Source organism: Pongo abelii, chromosome 17 (genome assembly GCF_028885655.2).
Source record: "Pongo abelii isolate AG06213 chromosome 17, NHGRI_mPonAbe1-v2.0_pri, whole genome shotgun sequence".
NCBI classification, from domain to species: domain Eukaryota; kingdom Metazoa; phylum Chordata; class Mammalia; order Primates; family Hominidae; genus Pongo; species Pongo abelii.
In genome coordinates this window covers 28,946,649-28,968,061 of record NC_072002.2, presented here as the reverse complement: position 1 = coordinate 28,968,061, position 21,413 = coordinate 28,946,649, and the positions used below count along the sequence as shown (strand labels likewise).

Below are 21,413 nucleotides of genomic sequence, written 5' to 3'. Positions count from 1 at the left end.
AGACCTGTTGTCTCATAGAAAGAAAAATCATTTCTCTACCCTAGTTCTGCATGTATGTCTGGGAATAGGAGAAAGAGTATCAGATGAGTAGTTAGAAGACTAAAAGCTAAGCATAAAGGAAGCAAAAACAGACCACCAACTGGGTAATTGTCTCCAGAACACGAGGCTGAAAAGCAAGGTCTCCTAATTCCTAATTCAGGGAAATTTAAACATTTCACTCTGTTCTGTTCATTCATTTTCAATCCATGACAGAGACATGCAAAGCAGACTAAAGCCCAAGCTGAGTCTTGTGGACTGTGAAACACTACTGAGGGCCTGAAACAGCACAGATGTGTTTTCAACCTCACTCAGCTGTGCAACACTCGGTCCTCCCAGGTCAGTCTCGGAACTGGCCACGTGCCTCCTAAGGTGGTCTACAAGCCCAGGGGCCCGGGGCCTGCTTGCTAATGGCCTTTATACCGGTCATCACTGTTTCCTCTGGAGTGTCTGGTGGCTATGGAGAGGGAAGGAAGACAGGATACCACCTCCCAGCTTGGTGTTACTAACCTAATATATCAGACTGTTGCCTGTGCTGCAAGGGCCAGCTTGTGGAAAAACTTGTGAGTAACGTTAGGAAGGCTACTCTGATTTTCTTGAGGTCATTTTTGTTTGAAAAACTTTTTAAAATTGAAGTGGAACTTAATATAGAGTGCCCAGATTATAAGTTGTCTTCTTCACAACTGACCACGCTCCTAGAACAACCACCAGGTCAGAAAACAGAACATAAACCCAGAGGCCCCTCCACTCCTCCTCTTCCAGTCACTCCCTGTAGGGGTAATCACCAGGCTGAATCTTAATCCTTCAGAGACCCATGTTTCCTGCTTTTGTACCTTATATGAATGGGGTCATTCAGTAATTACTATTGGTGTTTGGCTTCTTTCAAAGAGCTTTACCCTGTGAGCTTCAACCAGGTTATGTGTAGTTAGAGCCACTCATTCTCAATGCAGTACAGCATCCCACTGTGTGAACAGGACACAATTTATCTATGCACTGTTAATGGGTGCTTGGGTAGATTCAAGTAGGAGCTATTATAAATAGCGCTGCTACGAACATTCTGGTACATGTCTTTTAGTGAGCTGACGCACATACTTCTTGGACATATGACTAGGAATAGGATTGCCATATTTCTTAAAGTTATTTTTGGCATCTACTAGATAATTGATGTTTACAACATTCTATAAAAAAGCCCCAAGGTCAAGTCTCCATTAATTACACAAAGAATTATCTGTTGTCCATTCATTCTTGAACTTTCTGCAGCATGTACTATTATAACTGAGGTCAATGCCACTGTATCTATTTTAGTAAGCAGCATGATCATTTACAGATGCACAGCACCACATTATTTACTTTGGATTATTGCCCTGGCATTTCTAATGCAATCGTAAATCACCCTCCACCTCAGCCACTGCTATCAAGAAGAAATTAAGAAAATTCAGTAATAACAACTAGTTCTTATAAATAGGCGATGCACCTCTTCCATCTGGCCCCACATAAAGATAGGCAAATGAATATTAAATCTGACATATTCAGGCACTGAATTATAACAACAGAAATTGGAATATGACACTATAATTATCATATCATCGAAATGAGAATGAGACAACAGGATAATTAAAATCATCATACCCAGCTTAATATTTTCATAACTAAAGCTTTTATTCCAGATTGCTGATTTGCAAGTTTCTTACTGATATTTCATGTCTTACAAGGAGCACTTTCACAGCCCTGCACACCAAAGGGGAAGCAGACATTCAAGTAGATTCTTTTTATTTTTTAAATAAATTGTAACAACCACCATTGTTTCACCGTGTGTGTGTGTGTGTGTGTGCATGTGTGTATTTTGGAGTTGGGAATCAAAAGTTCATGGTTTGAAAAGTATTCTGAGGATGATTTTGTCTTGGCCTTGTCTCAAGTGAGAAAACTGTTCTTAACAGTCTCCTTAACAATTGATTATCCAGATGTAGTAGGTTTGTGTGTCATTTAGGATCAATTTCCCTTTCTGATCTAAAATCTTCCTAATCTACAAGTGAGAGGCATAATTTCAACTACCACTACACTTCTGCATATACATCTGGGAATAGGAGAAAGAGTATCAGATGAGTAGTTAGAAGACATTTAATTTAAAATCAGCTCTACCACTTATGAGTTGTGCAGTGATGGGAAGACACTATCTGTCCAATGCTCACTTTTTTAATTCATAAAATAGAAATAATAAAACTTACATCATAGGGCTGCTCTGTGTATTAAATAATATATGTGAAAACATTCTGTTAGTGGTTAAATGATACACAAATATAACATATTATTATGATTGTTATTATTAACTTGTACAATAGACACTTTCCAAAGGAAAAAATATCAACATTCAAACTTTGAATCAAATTTCGCCCATCCAATTGTCTGCACTACAAGTAACTTCCAAAAATAAGTTGTACTATCAACTTGATATGATTTGGTTGTGTCCCCACCCAAATCTCATCTTGAATTCCCACATGTTGTGGGAGGGACCCAGTTGGAGGTAACTGAATCATGGGAGCAGGTATTTGCTATGCTGTTCTCATGAGAGTGAATAAGTCTCACGAGATCTGATGGTAATATAAGAGGGAGTTTCCCTGCACAAGCTCTCTTTTTGCCTGCCATCATCCATGTAAGACATGACTTGCTCTTCTTTGCCTTCCACCATGATTGTGAGGCCTCCCCAGCCATGTGGAACTGTAAGTCCAATTAACCCTCTTTCTTTTGTAAATTGCAGAGTCTTGGGTATGTCTTTATCAGCAGCATGAAAATGGACTAATACACAACCTTATCCTCATTCATAAAAGGAAGATTGGCCAAGATCATATTATCTCTTTGAATTATAGCCATTATCTTTAAAGAATGGTGTTTACCCAAAAATTTAAGAAAACAGAATCTCCATGAGAATTATATATTTAAATCTAACTTATATATAAGAAAGAAACTATAGAAAGTGACAAACTTCCTAAACTTAGGAAGGTTATTTCTTAGAAAAAATAATCCATTTTAGTTCACATTACAGAGTTTTCCACGCATTCAGATTAACTAGGATAAATCTTCAACAATTTGAGTAATTCCAGGAAATCACAGCATGTTAATTAAAAGATTATATTTTCTTTTTTCCTGTGCCTAGTAGATAATGGAAGGGTCATTAATCTTGATTCTTGAGGCATCTTTAGGAAAGGGGGTTATTCTAACCCAGTTCTTGCTGTTAGCAATAGTTTTGCAATTATGGGCCTTACATTTGGAATATAGATCCTGGACTCATGATATTTACATGTTATTAAACAGTGAAATGCACATAGAATAAGTTTCTTGCAACTGGAAAAAGTCATGTCCAGGAAGTATGCTGTTGATCTTAGAGAATTATGTTGTGATGTATCTCTTTGAGTAAACAATATTGATATGGTTTGGCTGTTTTCCAACCCAATCTAATCTTGAATTGTAGCTCCCACAATCCCCATGTATCATGGGAGGGACCCGGTGGGAGGTGATTGAATCATGGGGGCAGGTCCTTCCTGTGCTGTTCTCATGATATTGAATAATTCTCATGAGATCTGATGGTTTTATACAGGGCTGTTCCCCTGCACAGGCTCTCTTGCCAGCCACCATGTAAGACGTGCCTGTGCTACTCCTTTGCCTTCCACCATGATTGTGAGGCCTCCCCAGCCATATGAAACTGTGAGTCCATTAAACCTCTTTTTCTTTATAAATTATCCAGTCTTTGGTATGTCTTTATTAGCACCGTGAGAACAGACTAATATGAATATCACAGATATTTTAACTAAAAATGAAGTAAGAAATCACCTAATCCAATCATCTTGTTTTGCAGATAAAGAAACCAAGGCCTAGAGATTATGTGAATTTGTCCTTTGTCCTACTACCTGGCATTACAACGGTTATCCTTAAATTACTTTTAGTTAATGGCTAGGCCCACTTGAAACCGTTTTTACTTTGAAAAAATAAGTGAAGAAATGACAGTTTCCATTCCAGTGATGTTTATGTGTTAGGATCAACAAGTGTGTGAACTCCTTGGGGTAAAGACTTTGTAGCTGCCATGTCTTCCATCATTCCAGGTGTAAGGAAGGCCCACATCAGGCTGCTAAATGGTGATGAAGATGGTAAGAACAGAAGCCAGGAAAGCTGCCCAGGAGGCATAAGGCAGTCACCACATGTAAACATCTCAGTGGAGGGATGAGAGATCAAACTAGCAATTTAGAACATTCATTCAAGTGATTTTCCTAGTACTCAGAGGGACAAGATGAAGAATGGAAAATGATGAGAGAAAAGATGAGAGTCACAAGGGACAGATGTAAAGGTTCCAATGTCATTTAACAAAATTTCTAGAGAGAACGTATCTGGAATAGGAATAGAACTTGAAAAAATACTCAGAGGAAAAAATAGTCTCGTACAAAGGAGGACATTAGTCTCAAACTGAGAAAACAGTATTAGAGGTAAATTTAATGAAAAAACTATATATAGACATATATAGGGGGATTTTAAATTATATATACAGTGTACACACCAATACATGCAGTATACTATCAATACATGGTAGCAGGAGACTTTGTTATCATGGTAAAAACTAGAAGATGACAGCAAGCAACAGGACAGAGAGAGCTCTGAAAGAAAAAGGTCTGGGCTTGATCACTTGTCTCCCATCAAATTGCTTTCAAGGGTGAAATGCATTTTCTAATATGCAAAGATTTTAAATGTAATATGCAGGCACCTAGACAAATCAAAACAACTCTTGAAGTGTGCTGGAACAAGGAATAAAGGAAATTAAGTAAAGAAATAAGGAGGAAATTGAGGCTGGAAAGGATGAGAGATTACCACTGGAATCAGTAAAGGTGCATGGTAGTTTTAAACATGATTGAAAAATTTGTTTGTGTTCTTTTTTTTCTTCCCACGAGTTGATCTCTATTGCTTTAGAAATGGAAGGAAAACAACAGTACGGTATGTATTCTCAAATCTAATTAACACAATAGATACACTGAATTAGGCAAAGAAAATATAAATATTTAGCATTGCCTCTTTCCCAAAAGAAAGCCAAAGATTAATGTTCTGTAATGACTTTGATAAGTAAGTAAATGTAAGTTTAGAAATGCATCTGAAAAAAAACATTAGAATAACCAATACAATAATAAAAAACATTCGGGTGGATAGATGCTCTTACTCCTAAACTAGAAGTTATTAACAAACAAAATGCGGAAGGAAGGAAGGAAGGAAGGGAGGGAGGGAGGGAGGGAGGGGAAACGAAGGTCCCCTCTTTTGTCCTACCACTAGCAGCAAGATCACGACAAAAGAAACAAAATATTTAAGGCATAAAGCAAATTGGCATATGTACAATTTATGTTATAATTTTAACAATAACTGCAAATAGGTTAAACTCTCTTATCAACAGGAAAAGGCTCTTGGATGGGATTTTCTTTCTTTTTAAAAAAATATTTTTGTTAATTAAATAATTTTTGTTTTGTTTTGTTCTTTTGGAAACAGGTTCTCATTCTGTCACCCAGGCTGGAGTGTAGTGGTGTGATCTTGGCTCACTGCAGCGTCGACCTCCTGGGCTCAGGCAATCCTCCCACCTCAGCCTGCTGAGTAGCTAGGACTACAGGCACACACCACCACACCCCACTAATGTCATGTATTTTTTGTAGAGATGAGGTCTTACTATGTTGTCCAGGCTGGTCTCAAACTGCTGGGCTCAAGCAATCCTCCTGCCTTGGCCTCCCAAAGTGTTGGAATTACACATGTGAGCCACTGTGCCTGGCCTTCTTTTTAAGATAGTTATATATGCTTTTCATAAAAAGCATACCTAAATAAAATACCACAAAAGGCTAAAAATAATAGAACAGACAAATAATTTTTGAACATCCACATGCACACACATGAATTTTGTTCGGCACTATTAATACGAGACAAAGAAGAAGTCAAGGGAAAACACAGGACTAAGAGTCATTTCTAATTAACATAGAATCCAGACCAAAGACATAACAGTCTTAAAATTTATGGACCAAATAATAGGTGGACCAATCATTTATGGGCCAAATATGTGATCAGTGTAACTCAGGAATTTTTAACAACATGGGAAACTATTTTATATTTTATTGAAGGAAAAATGACAAAAAAATCTGTATATTCTGTCTGATTCTACCCATGAAAAACTATATATGTATATATGTGGAAAAAAACAAAAAAGACACAGATTAAAGGCATATAATTTAGTACTTGGATTATGGGATTATGAGTGGTTTTTATTTATTTTAAAATGCTTCTTTATATTGTCCAAATTTTCAGTATTGACCATAGACTAATCTTGTAATAAAATGGTATCATTTTAAAATAAGGTATAATTGCAATATTTCTAACTTTTTAAAGAGAATGAATTTTCTTTGTTTATATTTTACTCTGATTTTGGTTCTCAAGGTGACTTAAAATTATCAGATTTCATCATTTCAGCTTCTCCTTAATCAATGTACTGCTCTTCTCACCTAGAAATAAACCAAAGCCATATCTGCTTTCCTCATAAGGATACAGTTCCTACAACCTTGGCAATTTATGTAATTTAGAATGTTGCACTTAATAAAATTCTTAGAATGTATCAAATAATATAGTACCTTTGGAAATCAGTGCCATCGTTGCTACAAAATTAAGCATTTCATGTGCAATTTTTTCTTAAAGAATTTAGAAAAAAAATCATTGAATTCTCACATAATTATTTCCAAGTTCAGTAAAATCAGACCTATACATTAACCTTGAAGAATTTTATAGTAATGGATAGAACTGATTTAAAGACCCATGACTGATCTTTTGTTACATTATCAATGCTTTTACTAAATTGGGTAATTAATCATGTCATTTTGAGAATTAAGAGGTTCTTTAAAATCAGATACCCTTTTTCCTTTTGCTTATTAAAGTAAAAATACATCTGCAGGTTTATTTTTAAATTTCCACCCAGTTCAGTTTCACTGTGTGGTAAGATGATGTCAAGGCAAACGACAGACCAAGTGACAAAGGAATCAGATAAATGTAAGCACGTGTCACTGAGGTGCTTTCCTGGCACGATAAAAGTTTTAACTGAAGGTGACACTAAATTAAGAAGTACTGTGCATAAAAATTAAAGCCGTGCCTTTGGGAACCCTTTTGAACATAGTGTTCCAATCAGCCACTGTAAATTCACAAAATTTACAGAGCCAAACTCAACACAAAGTAAATTTATGAGAGCTTTTACTTTCTACATCAAGCTTGTCCAACTTGCGGCCCATGGGCTGCATGTGGCTTAGGATGGCTTTGAATGCAGCCCAAGACAAATTTGTAAGCTTTCTTAAAACATTATAAATTAGGAATTTTTTTTTAGCTCATCAGCTATCGTTAGCGGTAGTATATTTTGTGTGTGGCCCAAGACGATGCTTCTTCTTCCAGAGTGGCCCAGGGAAGCCAAAAAATTGGACACCCCAGTTCTACACCATGAACATGTTATTGTGATGACTTAGAACAACTAGAGAGAATAAGAAATAAAACCATAAACTATTAGCTGAATTATTATTTGGTAGGTAAACGAAGTTTTAAGAATAAGTTAGAGAATACATAGCAGATTGGAAAATTGAATTCATCCTTTGTCCTTGTGAATAAATCCTTTCTCTCCCTACTAAAATAGCAATAAATGAATAAAAGACAAAGCACGATGCTGGCAGATGAGAGAAGTGAACACATTTTTGAAGATAGAAAACAGATAAGCTGAGAGCCAAGAGTCTGCAGATAGAGGATGCTATAAAAACACACCAGGAAAAGTTTGGAACCATCTTCTTTTTTGGAAGTAACTTTCTTACTCAAAGGACAAGATCTCCTGATGGTGGCAGAGGGGAGGTTCCTCTGCAGTGTGCCTGGGCCCTGCCAGCCACCCCTCCCAGAAGTTCACCATTGATGGGCTCCAGCAGTGCACACAAAGCCTCACGCCAGCTTCTTTTGGTGCCTCACTCTAAAAAGTGAAGAAAACAAAGACTACCAGAATTTGAGAAATGCCTTTAGTATAATGGGAAGAAGCCAACCAACCTAACCAAAAATGAATCAAAACAAAAATATTGGGAGAAAAAAAAAAGAGTCAATGCAAGGAGCAGAAAAAACAACTCCAAACATTATCAGAGAGGTAAGAAAAGCTACACAATCTATCCAGCAAGAACAGGATACAATAAAAACAAATCAGAGAATAAGAATATGTTCTCAGAAACTGAAAAAAAAAACACAGTATAATCAAAAACTTCAACTGAAGGATTAGAAGACAAACTTAAGGAGATATTTCATAAAAGAGAATAAAAGACAAGGAGTGAAAAAGTTCTGAGCATCAGTTGAGGAAAGCAAACAGAGCAAATAGAAAACAGAGTATTACTGAGAAATAAAATGAGAACACCTCCCAGAAATAGAAGAGGTGAGTCTCCAGATTGAAACAATGAATGGACAAAAGGCCAATTTCAAGTCACCAGGGATAAATAAAAAAGCTCTAAAAATGCCCAGGGAGGTGCAGTTCTTGCAGAGGGGAGGGGAGTGACATGATGGAGCGTGGGAAGAGGGACAATTCCATGGGTGGATTTAAATCTGAACGAAAGCAGACTCCTCAACAACAAAACGGTCAACATAACATGGAATGATGCCTTCAATATTCTGAAGGAAAAGGACTTCCAACTGGAATTGTACCCAAGGCTGAGGAGACACACAAGCTATTTTAGTTAGAAAAGTAACTCCCTCCCACAAACTCTATCCCAAAAAGTCAGGAAATGAAGAACATAAATTGGTGAAAAGAACTCTCCAAGCCAGGAATAGAAGCTCCAAGGAAAGGGAGATAAAGGGAATTCCAAGATGGAGGAAAGACCTGGAAGGCAGCTGTGCAGCAGGGCTGGAGAGAAAGCAGTTCAGATGGAGGAAGGGCAGAGGGCTATCTTTGGGGTGAGAGGGAGATTAATGTACCCCCTGATGTGTCTGGCTGTAGCTGAGTAAAAAGCCAGATGGAGAAGTTTGTATTTTTAGGTCACATTGTGATACAACCAGAGGGTGTTCAGTCAAAGCCAACCCAACAGGCAGGAGGATGGCTGAGGAAATGTTTTCCTTGAATGGGAAAGGCTACTTCGAAGGATAACAAGAGATACATGCCAAAGAGATCAGGGGTCCAAAGGGGTTCCCACAGGCCTCAATTAAAAGGAAGGTCAATGATGCAAAACAAACGATTACATGTAAAGTCAGAGCAACCGAACAAGAATTCCAAGAGCTGCACCTCTAGTTCCTTCCAGAAAGGGTGTCTTAAGTCTCAGAATAATGCATGGACCATCCAAAACAGTTTATCAGCTATACATGTACCTATTGTTTTATTGTTGCAGTATTATTATTTTGCTTCAAAATATCAATGCATGGATACTCTTAACAATTTACTGGAATTCTGTGTGTGTGTGTGTGTGTGTGTGTGTGTTCCAATTCACTCATTTCATCATTCAGTTTGATATTTCTTCCCTTTTGTAATCATTTTTAAAAATTTGTATAACTTTTTGAGTTGAAAGTTGAATTAGTTCACTTTCATTATTTCTTACTGAGTAAGGTACAGATTTCTCTCTGAACATATGTACTATGATATCCTAAAAGATTATCTCTTCAGTGTTCTCATTATACTAAGTCTAGATTTTCTGAGATTCAGGTCTGGGTTCTCCTCTGATCCCATGATTGCTTAAGTGATAGTTATAAATGTTTTTGCATTTGTTCTAGGTGACTGGATTTTTTCTCAACAATTTCTTATTTCATTGCATTTTGATCAAAGAATACGTCTGATGTTTTGTTTTGAGAGTTTACTGAGTTGTGTGTGGCCTAACAGTAGAGTTTTGAAAAGTGCTTTTAGGCAGATTTATTCTGTTTTCAACTTGATGTATATCTTTAGTCACTCTTCCTCCTTTTCTTAAATCATGTTATTCAGATTCTGTATATTCTTATGTCTGTTTTGCCTGTTTACTCCATCACTCTCTGAAATGGGTGAATTAAAGTCTCCTTATATTATTTTATTTCTTGTTATATTTTCTGCCATTATACTTTCCAAAACATGATATTATACTCTTTAGTGAATGAAGACTATATCTGTTTGAATCTCATCATAAAATTGAATCTTTTGTAGTGTAAAGAGCTCTCATTTACAGATGAAGAAATGAAGTTAGGAATAGTGGGGCGATTTGCCTCATACTACAGAGTGAGCGGTCAGTCTGGATATCCAATTCAGGTGAGTTCCAGGCCTTGAACCTGACTAGTGAGACTGACACCCCCCACCCACCACACACACACATTCACTCACAAAGGGGAACAGATGTGAAAAGAAGAAAACATCTAAAATAATTTCCATCATTATTTTTGGGCTGACAGAACAATTCCAGGTAAATCCTGAATAGAGGGTGAGTTGTCCTATAAGTTTCCACTAAGAGCACCCAAAAATATCTTAGATTTGTCTGATACCCACCCCCGCAACTTCTGAGCAGTAAATGCTCCTCTTCTATTTGTATTGTTTCAGGTTTGACATTTCAGTCACGTATGCTGTGCCCTGTGTCCCACACAGGAGTTCTGGGGCAAGAGGCCTTCACATTGTAACAATATCTGGCTCTCAATGTAAATGATATAATTATTGGTTCTTCAATAAATTACCTGTGTATGTTTTATGACACAGAGGTAGATCAAGTCTTCGGGAGTCTATGTTCTACTCATTTGGAAAAAAAAAATTTCGTATCTAATCCTGGACCTTGGCTCAAAAGTAAATTTACATCTTGTAGTCCCAATATTGTCATCTCTAAATATTCCTATGTTAACAAATACACCTACTTCACTTTATTCCCTATGTAAATTCATGCAAATAAAATGTAAATTGTGTGATAATTGTGTGCCAAAAGTCCTATTTTCATACAGATAAGAACTGATGCAATTTATTTCAAATAATAATTTATCCATATTCTACATGAATTCCATACAAGTTTGAGTATTATTGCTAACCCTCTATTTTAATAAAAACTAAAATAAACTTGTCTGACATCCATCTAAAAAGGACACCCAGGGTCCACCTCATCTATTGAAATGAGGTATTATTTTCAAATGTCCTTAGCAATATTTTGATGTCATCGCTCTCCTTGTCAGCTGTACAAAATAAGATGCTGACAACTTATTTTAAGAATACTGTTTACTTCCTTTCAAAACACCAAGGCTTCAATATCAGAATCAGAAATTCTGATTTGAAATGATAAAAACAACATTCTACTTGCAAGCACTCCACTGCCTGGGAGCATTTTCAAGAAAAGCAGCTGAAATTGCCACCTTCTTAAAGTGGAGCACTACATTTTCATGCTTTCCCCAGGGTTTGGAAGCAGAAGTCAACTAAGTTGTTTTATACCTGTCCTAGCCAAACCGGAGGGGCTTGGTCTTTTGTTTTGTTTTTTTCTTTTCTTCTTCTTTTTCTTAAATATAAGAATATTTGCCTAAGAATCTTCTGGACTAGAGACTGCAAGAAGTGTCTTATAAAATGATGCCTCTCTGGTAAAGGTACATATCTATGACAAGAGGAAAAAACCTTTTATTTTGGAATACACAAGTTTTACTCATTTAAATTCATTAGGAAACTCAAGCTAGAAATGATGATTATATTAATAGTACATCTAGGACTCTGGGAGAATACAGCAAAGATTTAAAAATTTTATCTCTTGCTCACCATCTCTGACATAAAAGAACAAAATGTATAACTATAACTTCAGGTGTTTTATGGAAAATTTCTAGCAGGCATGCATGTGTGTGTGTGCAAGTGCATGTATATAATATTCTCAAAAGATACTATCCAAGGTTAGTACTGAAGAACAACACTTTTAATCTTTTAGAGCTATATAAAATTCAGACTATGATAGCAGTAAAAATATAAGAAAAATGCAGGGATTATGAATGGTATCCATTTTTTACAGTTAATTGCAAGAGAATTTTAGTAAATTCTTAAGTTGTACACATAGTTACATTTGTAAATTGATTAACTGGGTAAAAAACAATGATTATATGATTAAAACAAGAGAGACATACCCAGCATTTCCTAGAGCTAACCTACATTACTCGTGATCCACACTCTCCAATGACACCCTTTCAGCCAACAGTAACTCCATAAAGGATTTATCCTCATTCCTTGAATACAAGGAATTTTGAATTCCTTGTATTACGACAAAATAGTGTTTAATATAATAAAATTTTTTTGCATTTCCTTTCACAGGTAAGTTAAAATGTATTTACCTGATGGTTTACATGCTTTATAACTCCTCTTTATAAAACGCAAGGTCAAGAAACATCTAGTTCTCTAATTTTTGTCTTCTCCATTCTAGATAGATGCTAGCTGCAGGTACTCATTGCCTTTCATTTTCATTTCTGAGACCCTGGAATCATGAAGCTTTTGGAGACCTTGCTCTTACTTGAGTGCTCTCTAATCATGAGGTCTGGAACTGGAGAAGAGCTGATAGAATTCATCACCCCAGCAGCCCTGCGCAGGTCTTTCCCATGCTATTCTTGTGATAGTGAACAAGTCTCACGATATCTGATGGGTTTATCAGGGGTTTCTGCTTTTGCTTCTTCCTAATTTTCTCTTGCTCCCACCATGTAAGAAGTGCCTTTCACCCTCTGCCATGAGTATGAGGCCTCCCCAGCCATGTGGAACTGCAAGTCCAACTAAACCTCTTTTTCCTTCCCAGTCTCATACTCATGAGGCCTCATACTCATGGCAGAGGGTGAAAGGCACTTCTTACATGGTGGGAGCAAGAGAAAATGAGGAAGAAGCAAAAGCAGAAACCCCTGATAAACCCATCAGATATCGTGAGACTTGTTCACTATCACAAGAATAGCATGGGAAAGACCTGCCCCCATGATTCAATTACTTCTCCCTGGGTCCTTCCCACAACACTCAGGAATTCTGAGAGATACAATTCGAGTTGAGATTTCAGAGGGGACATAGCCAAACCATATCATTCCACCCCTGGCCCCTCCAAATCTCAGGTCCTCACATTTCAAAACCAATCATGCCTTCCCAACAGTTCCCCAAAGTCTTAACTCTTTTCAGCATTAACCCAAGTCCACAGTCCAAAGTCTCATCTGAGACACAGCAAGTCCCTTCTGCCTATGAGCCTGTAAAATCAAAAGCAAGCTAGTTACTTCCTAGATACAATGGGGGTACAGGTACTGAGTAAATACAGCTGTCCCAAATGGGAGAAATTGGTCAAAACAAAGGGGTTACAGGGCCCATGCAAGTCTGAAATCCAGCAGGGCAGTCAAATTTTAAAGCTCTTAAATGATCTCCTTTGACTCCAGGTCTCACATCCAAGCCATGCTGATGCAACAGGTGGGTTCCTATGGTCTTGGGCAGCTCCACCCCTGTGGCTTTGCAGGGTACAGCCTCCCTCCTGGCTGCTTTCATGGGCTGGTGTTGAGTGCCTGCAGCTTTTCCAGGTGCATGGTACAAGCTGTCAGTAGATTACCATTCTGGGGTCTGGAGGACAGAGGCCCTCTTCTCACAGCTCCACTAGGCAGTGCCCCAGTAGGGACTCTGTGTGGGGGCTCTGACCCCACATTTCCCTTCCACACTGCCCTAGCAGAGGTTCTCCATGAGATCCCTGCCCCTGCAGCAAACTTTTGTCTGGGCGTCCAGGCGTTTCCATACATCTTCTTAAATCTAGGTGGAGGTTCCCAAACCTCAATCTTGACTTCCATGCACCCACAGGCTCAACACCATGTGGAAGCTGCCAAGGCTTCCACCCTCTGAAGCCATAGCCCAAGCTTTATGTTGGCCCCTTTCAGCCACAGCTGGAGCAGCTGGAACACAGGGTACCAAGACTCTAGGCTGCACACAGCTCGGGGACCCTGGGCCCAACCCACAAAATCACTTTTTCTTCCTGGGCCTCCAGGCCTGTGATGGGAGAGGGTGCCATAAAGGTCTCTGACATGGCCTGGAGACATTTTCCCCATGGTCTTGGAGATTATCATTAGGCTTCTTGCTACTTATGCAAATTTCTGCAGCCAGCTTGAATTTCTCCTCAAAAAATGGGTTTTTCTTTTCTACTGCATCATCAGGCTGCAAATTTTCTGAACTTTTATGCTCTGTTTTCCTTTTAAAATGGAATGCTTTTAACAGTACCCAAGTCAACTTTTGAATGCTTTGCTGCTTAGAAATTTCTTCCACCAGATACCCTAAATCATCTTTCTCAAGTTCAAAGTTCCACAAATCTCTAGGGCAGGGGCAAAATGCTGCCAGTCTCTTTGCTAAAACATAACAACAGTCTCCTTTGCTCCAGTTCCCAACAAGTTCCTCATCTCCATCTGAGACCGCCTCAGCCTTATTGTTCATATCACTATCAGCATTTTTGTCAAAGCCATTCAACAAGTCTCTGGGAGGTTCTAAACTTTACCACACTTTCCTGTCTTCTTCTGAGCCCTCCAAACTGTTCCAACCTCTGCCCTTTACATAGTTCCAAAGTTGTTTCCACATTTGCTTGTACCTTTTCAGCAGTGCCCCACTCTAATGGTACCAATTGTACTGTATTATTCTGTTTTCACAGTGCTGATAAAGACATACAGGGGACTGGGAAGGAAAAAGAGGTTTAATTGGACTTACAGTTCCACATGGCTGGGGAAGCCTCAGAATCATGGTGGGAGGTGAAAGGCACATCTTACATGGTGGCAGCAAGGGAAAATGAGGAAGAAACAAAGGTGGAAACCCCTGATAAACCCATCAGATCTCGTGAGACTTATTCACTATCACAAGAATAGCACGGGAAATACCGGGCCCCATGATTCAATTACCTCCCTCTGGGTCCCTCCCACAACATGTGGGAATTCTGGGAGATACAATTCAAGTTGAGATTTGAGTGAGGATACAGCCAACCCATATCATGGCCCCTCCCAAGTGCCGGCAGGCCACTGCACATGTGGACAGTCCACTCCAAGGAAGAATCAGGGTGACTCAAGAGAATAGGGTCTAGAGGCAGGGAACCTAAGGCCAATTCACACTGACTTCCTAGAACTAAACGAAAAGAAAACCCCCAACTTTCCACACTCAAGTAACAAAAGGACCAGAAGCTACTCCCTTTGCACCCCCCACCCCCTGCTTTTCTGCATGACAGATGGAAAATTGGAAGTATCTCTGATTGATTGTAGACAGCAACCAATTGTGGACAGCAACCAATCAGATGTTTGCATAGGAGTGTAACTTTGCAACTTCACTTCAGCCTCTGATTGGTTGCTTTCCACAACCAATCAGATTAATTATAGCCCACTACTTCATCTACATAGAGTGCACACCAAGTAACCAATGGGAAACCTTTAGAGGGTATTTAGCCCCCCTAAAAATTCTGTGATGGGGATCTTGAGCCACTGTGCTTGGGCGTGCTCCCACTCTATGGAGTGTACTTCCATTTTCAATAAATCTCTGCTTTCATTGCTTCATTCTTTCCTTGCTTTGTTTGTGTGTTTTGTCCATTTCTTTGTGCCAGACACCAAGAACCTGGACACCCTCCACCAGTAACAAGGGCAGAAGAAATGCAGCCCCTGGAATTATGCCAATGTATAAAAACCCCAAGGCAAGGCCTAAATGGCTCACTTGACTTTCTCAAGTTGCCCTCCTGGCCCTCTTCCAAGTGCACTTTACTTCCTTTTGCTCCTGCTCTAAAACTTTTTAATAAAATTTCACTCTTGCTCAAAAATTTGCTTTGGTCTCTCACTCTGTCTTATGCCCCGGGACAAATTCTTTCCTCTGAGGAGGCAAGAATTGAGTTGCTGCAGACCTGTACAGACTTGACACTGCTAGCACTAAGACGTCTCCTCCAGGTCCAGCTCCACATTCACAATCTGAGTCCCACAGATTTTCACAAGTCACCAAGCAGTCTTCATGTCTTTCTTTTTTTATGAATGCTATATTTTTTCTTTTAAGTGTTAATAGATTTACGCATATCCAATTTATATTCATGTATGTGATTTGGGAGTGCTTATCACTATTACGGTGGCATTTCCTTTTATTCAGTTAAAAATGTTTTAGGCACTAGTTTCCAGAATTGCCTGATAAAGCATGGACTTCCTGTATTACGCTTAGATCCTTTATTCAAACTAATTTTTTCTTGCTTCATGTATTATATGTCTTATTCTTTTTACAATAAACTTTTCTATGATGTTTGTTTATATATTTGTGTATTTGAACAAATTTGACATTAATTCTTTCAGTCTTAATTTATATATTGTTTCTAGATCACCAATATAAATAATTTATCTATACATTATTTGCCAATTGATGAGGATAGATAAAGAAGCAAAGGCTTACATATTTATTTGTATTATTTTTCTTTAAAAGCAACATCTGTTCATATGGATATTGTCAAATAATGAAAACATGGGCATATTCTACAACATAACTTCATACTAGTTTTCTATTCTTTTATAGAATTAACTCCAAATGAATAAGAAAGAGAGAAAAAGAAATAGAGGCAAGAAACAGAAAATGAGTAGAAAAGGCAAGAGGCTCTGGAATTTCTCTAGAAGAAAGCAAGTCTCAGGACAGGGTGGTGGGTGTGTATGATGACAGTATGCATTTGGTAGGAAAATTGTTAGAAAACAGAGATTCTAGGACATGAAGTGGGTCTGGGAAATGCCTCATAATTCCAAGAAGGTTCTAGAAGGGCAGAGTTGGCAGGCAGAGGAAAATGTCAAGGAAAGGCCTCAGCAACACAGAGGTGTGAGTGTCACAGGGGCAGCTGACTCCATGAGACTCATTTATGATGCTCCATGTAGCTACTAATCTGCAGAATGTTTCCATTCATCCAGGAAATAACTTAAATAAGAAAAATGTTACCTGTGATGTCCCGAATAACGTGGACCACGGATATGGCCTATTCCTCGGCACCCGGGAGTAGGACAGACAGCTTGACCTGGAAGGATCTTCAGGTCATTCGTTCCTTCAGGAAGTAAAAGAACATGCCTTGAAAACACCCTCATTAAAGAAGACTGCAAATCTGAAATATGTAAATGATGCTAATTAAGACTTTACAAATTAAAAACAAACCATCACCAAAAATCCCTTACAGGTGACTTACGATGTATTATTAATATTAAATTATTTAGCAGAAAGTACCAGTGCTGTGATAAATAACACCAACAGCACAACCCATATCAGAGAGAGAGGAAAATGAATAAATGAATAGGCACTGAAGAAATTTTTTTTTATTTTTGAGACTAAGTCTCGCTCTGTCGCCCAGGCTGGAATGCAGTGGCACACCTCGGCTCACTGCAACCTCTGCCTCCCGGGTTCAAGCAATTCTCCTGCCTCAGCCTCCTGAGTAGCTGAAATTACAGGTGTGCACCACCACGCCCAGCTAATTTTTGTATTTTTAGTAGAGACAGGGTTTCACCACATTGGCCAGGCTGGTCTCGAACTCCTGACCTCAGGCAATCTGCCCACCTCGGCCTCCCAAAGTGCTAGGATTACAGGAGTGAGAAATTTTTAAAAATAGATATGAGAACATTCACTTATTTCCTTCAGAGATTAATAATGGCAAAGGCAATACAGCCACGAGCTGAGAATGCGAGTATGTAAGGTCTGCTTTCTGGTCCTCAGTGAAACCTCCACTCAACCACAGCAAGGATCTTAGAATACTGGACAGGAACCAGGCCAGCAAACGAGGCGTACTGAAGATGGCAAACATGGCCCCACAGCACACTTACTCAAGTGGTTTTCAAAGCTAGACAAAGAAAGAACTGACATTATGCTACTCTATACTACTGCTCTACTGTACCATATGCTATGCAGTACTATATGCTACACTGTACTATATGCTACATCATACACTATACTGTACCATACACTACACCATACTATATGCTACACTGTACTATATACTATGCTATATACTACACTGTACTCTAAGCTACAGTGTATTATATACTGTACTCTATGCTACACCATACTGTATGCTACACCATGCTATACTGTACTATATACCGTACTGTACTGCATTGCACTGCACTGTACTCTAACCATGCCAAGTATTCTGTCAAGCCCAAGAGGCAGTCTACATCTCAATATTATCAGTAGCAAAACCTCCATGCCCTGTTCTGTGATCTTCCTCAGTATTCTCCGCCCCCTAAACACACATGCATACACACACACATATACACATGTGCACACACTCACATGCACACTCACACATATCAGTTCCTGGAATGTCCCATCCCATAGCTCCTGCTGTTCTGGGCCTTACTTCCCTGACAATCCCACACTTTCCTTCTCCCCTCCCAGCTCTCAGACTTCCATTTCCTGTTCAACAAATTCCCTACTTCCTCCTCCTCATCTCAATATTCCCCATTTCCCAGCCCTCGTTTCATGGGGCTGAAGACATGGCTTCCCCACAGCCCTCCGCAGGGGTCACATGCCTCCAGAGAGGCAGGGAAGTCAGGGCCCGTCTTCCTTTCTGTGCCTCCTCAGGGCCACACCTCTGAGGCTCCTCTTCTGAGTCTGATGCCTTGGGCTTCCACCATCTGCCCACTGTTTCCACATCACTCAGGGAAGACTTTGGCACTGGCTCTCCATGTTCTGCTCTGTCCCAACTCTGGCAATTGCTCAGGCACACTCAGGCCCCACGTGCTCATCCTGCCACTCTGCCACCCCAGCACATCGGTCACTTCCTCGAGCCAGTGGCCCCCAACCCATCTGGGCCACACAAACAAAACCTTCTGGGTCTTGTCATCACCCAAAATGGCTTTGCTTCTAAAACCCCACCTGACCACAAAATCATATCATCCCATACTGTGTGATCAGGTGCCCAACTGCTGCTGATGTTTTCAATGTCAATGGAGGTTCCAGGACACTGATTTCCCTTCTTCTCTTCCTCAACCCCTTCTGAGGGGCCATAACCCACTTCCCTTGTCTAACTTAGATTCTATCAACTGTTATTTGACCCTCTGTTGCAAGGAACTTAAACTCCCTTGCTCTCTGACTTTTTAATCACATCTGGCTGTGGCGCAGAGGTGGGAAAGAGCCAACCATGGATTGCCCGAAACAACCTGCTGCTCTATGTTTTGCATAACTAAGTTCTCCTGGGAAAAAAATGCACATCGTGCAGACGAGGTGTTATCAAAACACCGGTCTCCCACACTGCCACTGGCCTGCACCCTCAGCCCTGCTAACTGAGGACCAGGAGCCTGTGGACAGAGTAGAGCGCCTCCTAACCACCTGCCCAGCACTTCCCCTCCTTCCTTTCCACTGCAGTGTGGGGCACACTGTCCCCTCTCCAAAGCAAATCCCTCACCATCTGTGCTTGATCTCATCACCTCCCATTCTCCAGGATCTGTAAGCTATGGGGTATTTTAATCACTCCTTGACTATTGACCAACATTTAAACATACTCCAGTTTCCCCATTATAAAAACAAAGACAAAAGAGAAAACAAAAGCTTACTACTCTACTTGGATCCCACATCCCCCCTTAGCTGCTGTTTCCTGCTTCTTGTTCAGAGCAAACCTCTCAAAGTAACTATCTCCTTCTCCTCAGGGCTCCTTTCCTGAGGCACATTTGTTTTAATATCACCACACACTGGGACCTAGACTCAGTCAGTATTTTCATGAAATCTAATTACACTGTAATGCAAATTTATGGTTTACATATAAGCTTCTTTTCTAGACTATGAGTGCCTCTGAAAGGAAGAACTATGGAATACTCACCTATTCCACAAGAACTTACTAAGCACTAACTATGTGCTCAGTAAGTGCTTGCAGAGTAAGTATTTACTGAAACTACATACTGTACTATATGCTACAGGATGTAGTTCAATATATAGTTCGCAGTCTCCTTCTGGAATTGCTGTTGTCCACTGGGTTTGGTGACATCACACCCCGACAGTTTTCCTTCTGCATATGAGGATTCTTTTGTAATCTCCTTTGCCAGCATTTCCTCCTCTAGTCAACCTGAAATGTCAGGCAACATCCTCAAGGTTTGCTCCTGGGCCATACATTTCTATGGCTTCATTTACCAACTGCATGCTACAGATGCTCACAGTCTACAGCCCAGGCATTCTTGAAGTTCCGGACCAACGTATCCACCTTTCCACTTGATGTCTCCGTAGTTATTTCTTAAAGTCATTTCAAAGTCAACATGTTCAGACCGAACCTGCCGTCTTGTCCCCCTAGCCTTCTTTTCCTGTAGGGCAGCTCATCTCTGTGACTGCGTTACCCTCCAACCAGGAGCCTGGATCCTTGACATCATTCTTCCTGGATCCTTCACATCACCTCTCCCTCATTTCATGTCACCCTATCAATCAGTCCTCAATTTTTCAAATATTTCTTTTACCTACCAACTTATCTTCATCACTACTATGACTGGCCTAACCCAAAGCCATCCTCCTTCTTGAAGAATTGCAATAGCCATTCCTCACTCTTCCTAATCTATTTTCCATCTTGCAACCAGAGCAATCTTTTCAAATCACAGATAGAATCATATCACTTCTCTCTTAGCACATTTCAATGGCTTCTCATTGCTGTTAGGATGAACCTCAAATTTTTAACCTGGCCTATCTGATTTATGATTGGACTTGATTTTTCTCCTCATTCAGGATTCTGCACCCATGCTGGCCTCCTCCTACTCCTTGAACCTGCCAGGTTCTTTCATACTTCAGGGCATTTCCATGCTGGCAAGAACATTCCACTGTGTCCCCTTGGATTACTTCTTATTATCTTTCACATCTTGGCTTATATTTCACTTCCTCATGCTAACTTCTGAGAGGAGGTTACATCCCCATTTTATATAGCACCTACCTCAATTACAAAGTAAATAATTATTTGTTTAATGTCTATCTCTCTTATTAGACTATAAGCTACAGTCATGAGTCTAGTTCATCATTGTGTCACCAGTATCTAGCCTGACACATAGTTAGTGCTCAGTGTTTGTGGAATAGGTGAGTGTTCCACAATTCTTCCTTTGAGAGACACTCATAGTTCAGAAAAGCAGCTTATATATAAACAGCAAATTTGCATTATAGTGAAATTAGGTTGCATGGAAATACTGACTGAGTTTAGGTCCCAATGTGTCATGATATTAAAACAAATATTTAAGCCTCAAATATATTTTCATTACATTTACTGAAAGTATGTCTTAAGCACATCTTAACATTCTTATGACTTTGTGAAACACATTGAGGCATAAATAAAGAAAAATAGAGCTACCCTATTGAAAGCCAGCTTTTGGAAACAGCTTTTTTAAAAAAAAACAGCTTTTAAACAAATCAGAGGAAGTGATGTTTGAAAACTGTAAACAGGATAGGCATGGTGGCCCACGCATGTAATCCCAGAACTTTG

At 39.4% G+C, this 21,413-nt stretch overlaps 1 protein-coding gene across 4 annotated transcripts in view; it reads right to left on the bottom strand.

Moving 5' to 3' along the window:
• The window catches only part of L3MBTL4 (L3MBTL histone methyl-lysine binding protein 4), a 461,605-nt gene that overhangs the window by 160,900 nt on the left and 279,292 nt on the right, over positions 1-21,413 (bottom strand). For all 4 annotated transcript variants that reach the window (XR_008515838.2, XM_024235921.3, XM_054537672.2 and 1 more), the window contains one exon: positions 16,922-17,024. Coding sequence is in view for 3 of the 4 variants with exons in the window: in XM_024235921.3 (XP_024091689.2) it covers positions 16,922-17,024 (103 nt within the window). In the remaining variant the exon portion in view is untranslated. The remainder of the gene's footprint in view (positions 1-16,921; positions 17,025-21,413) is intronic.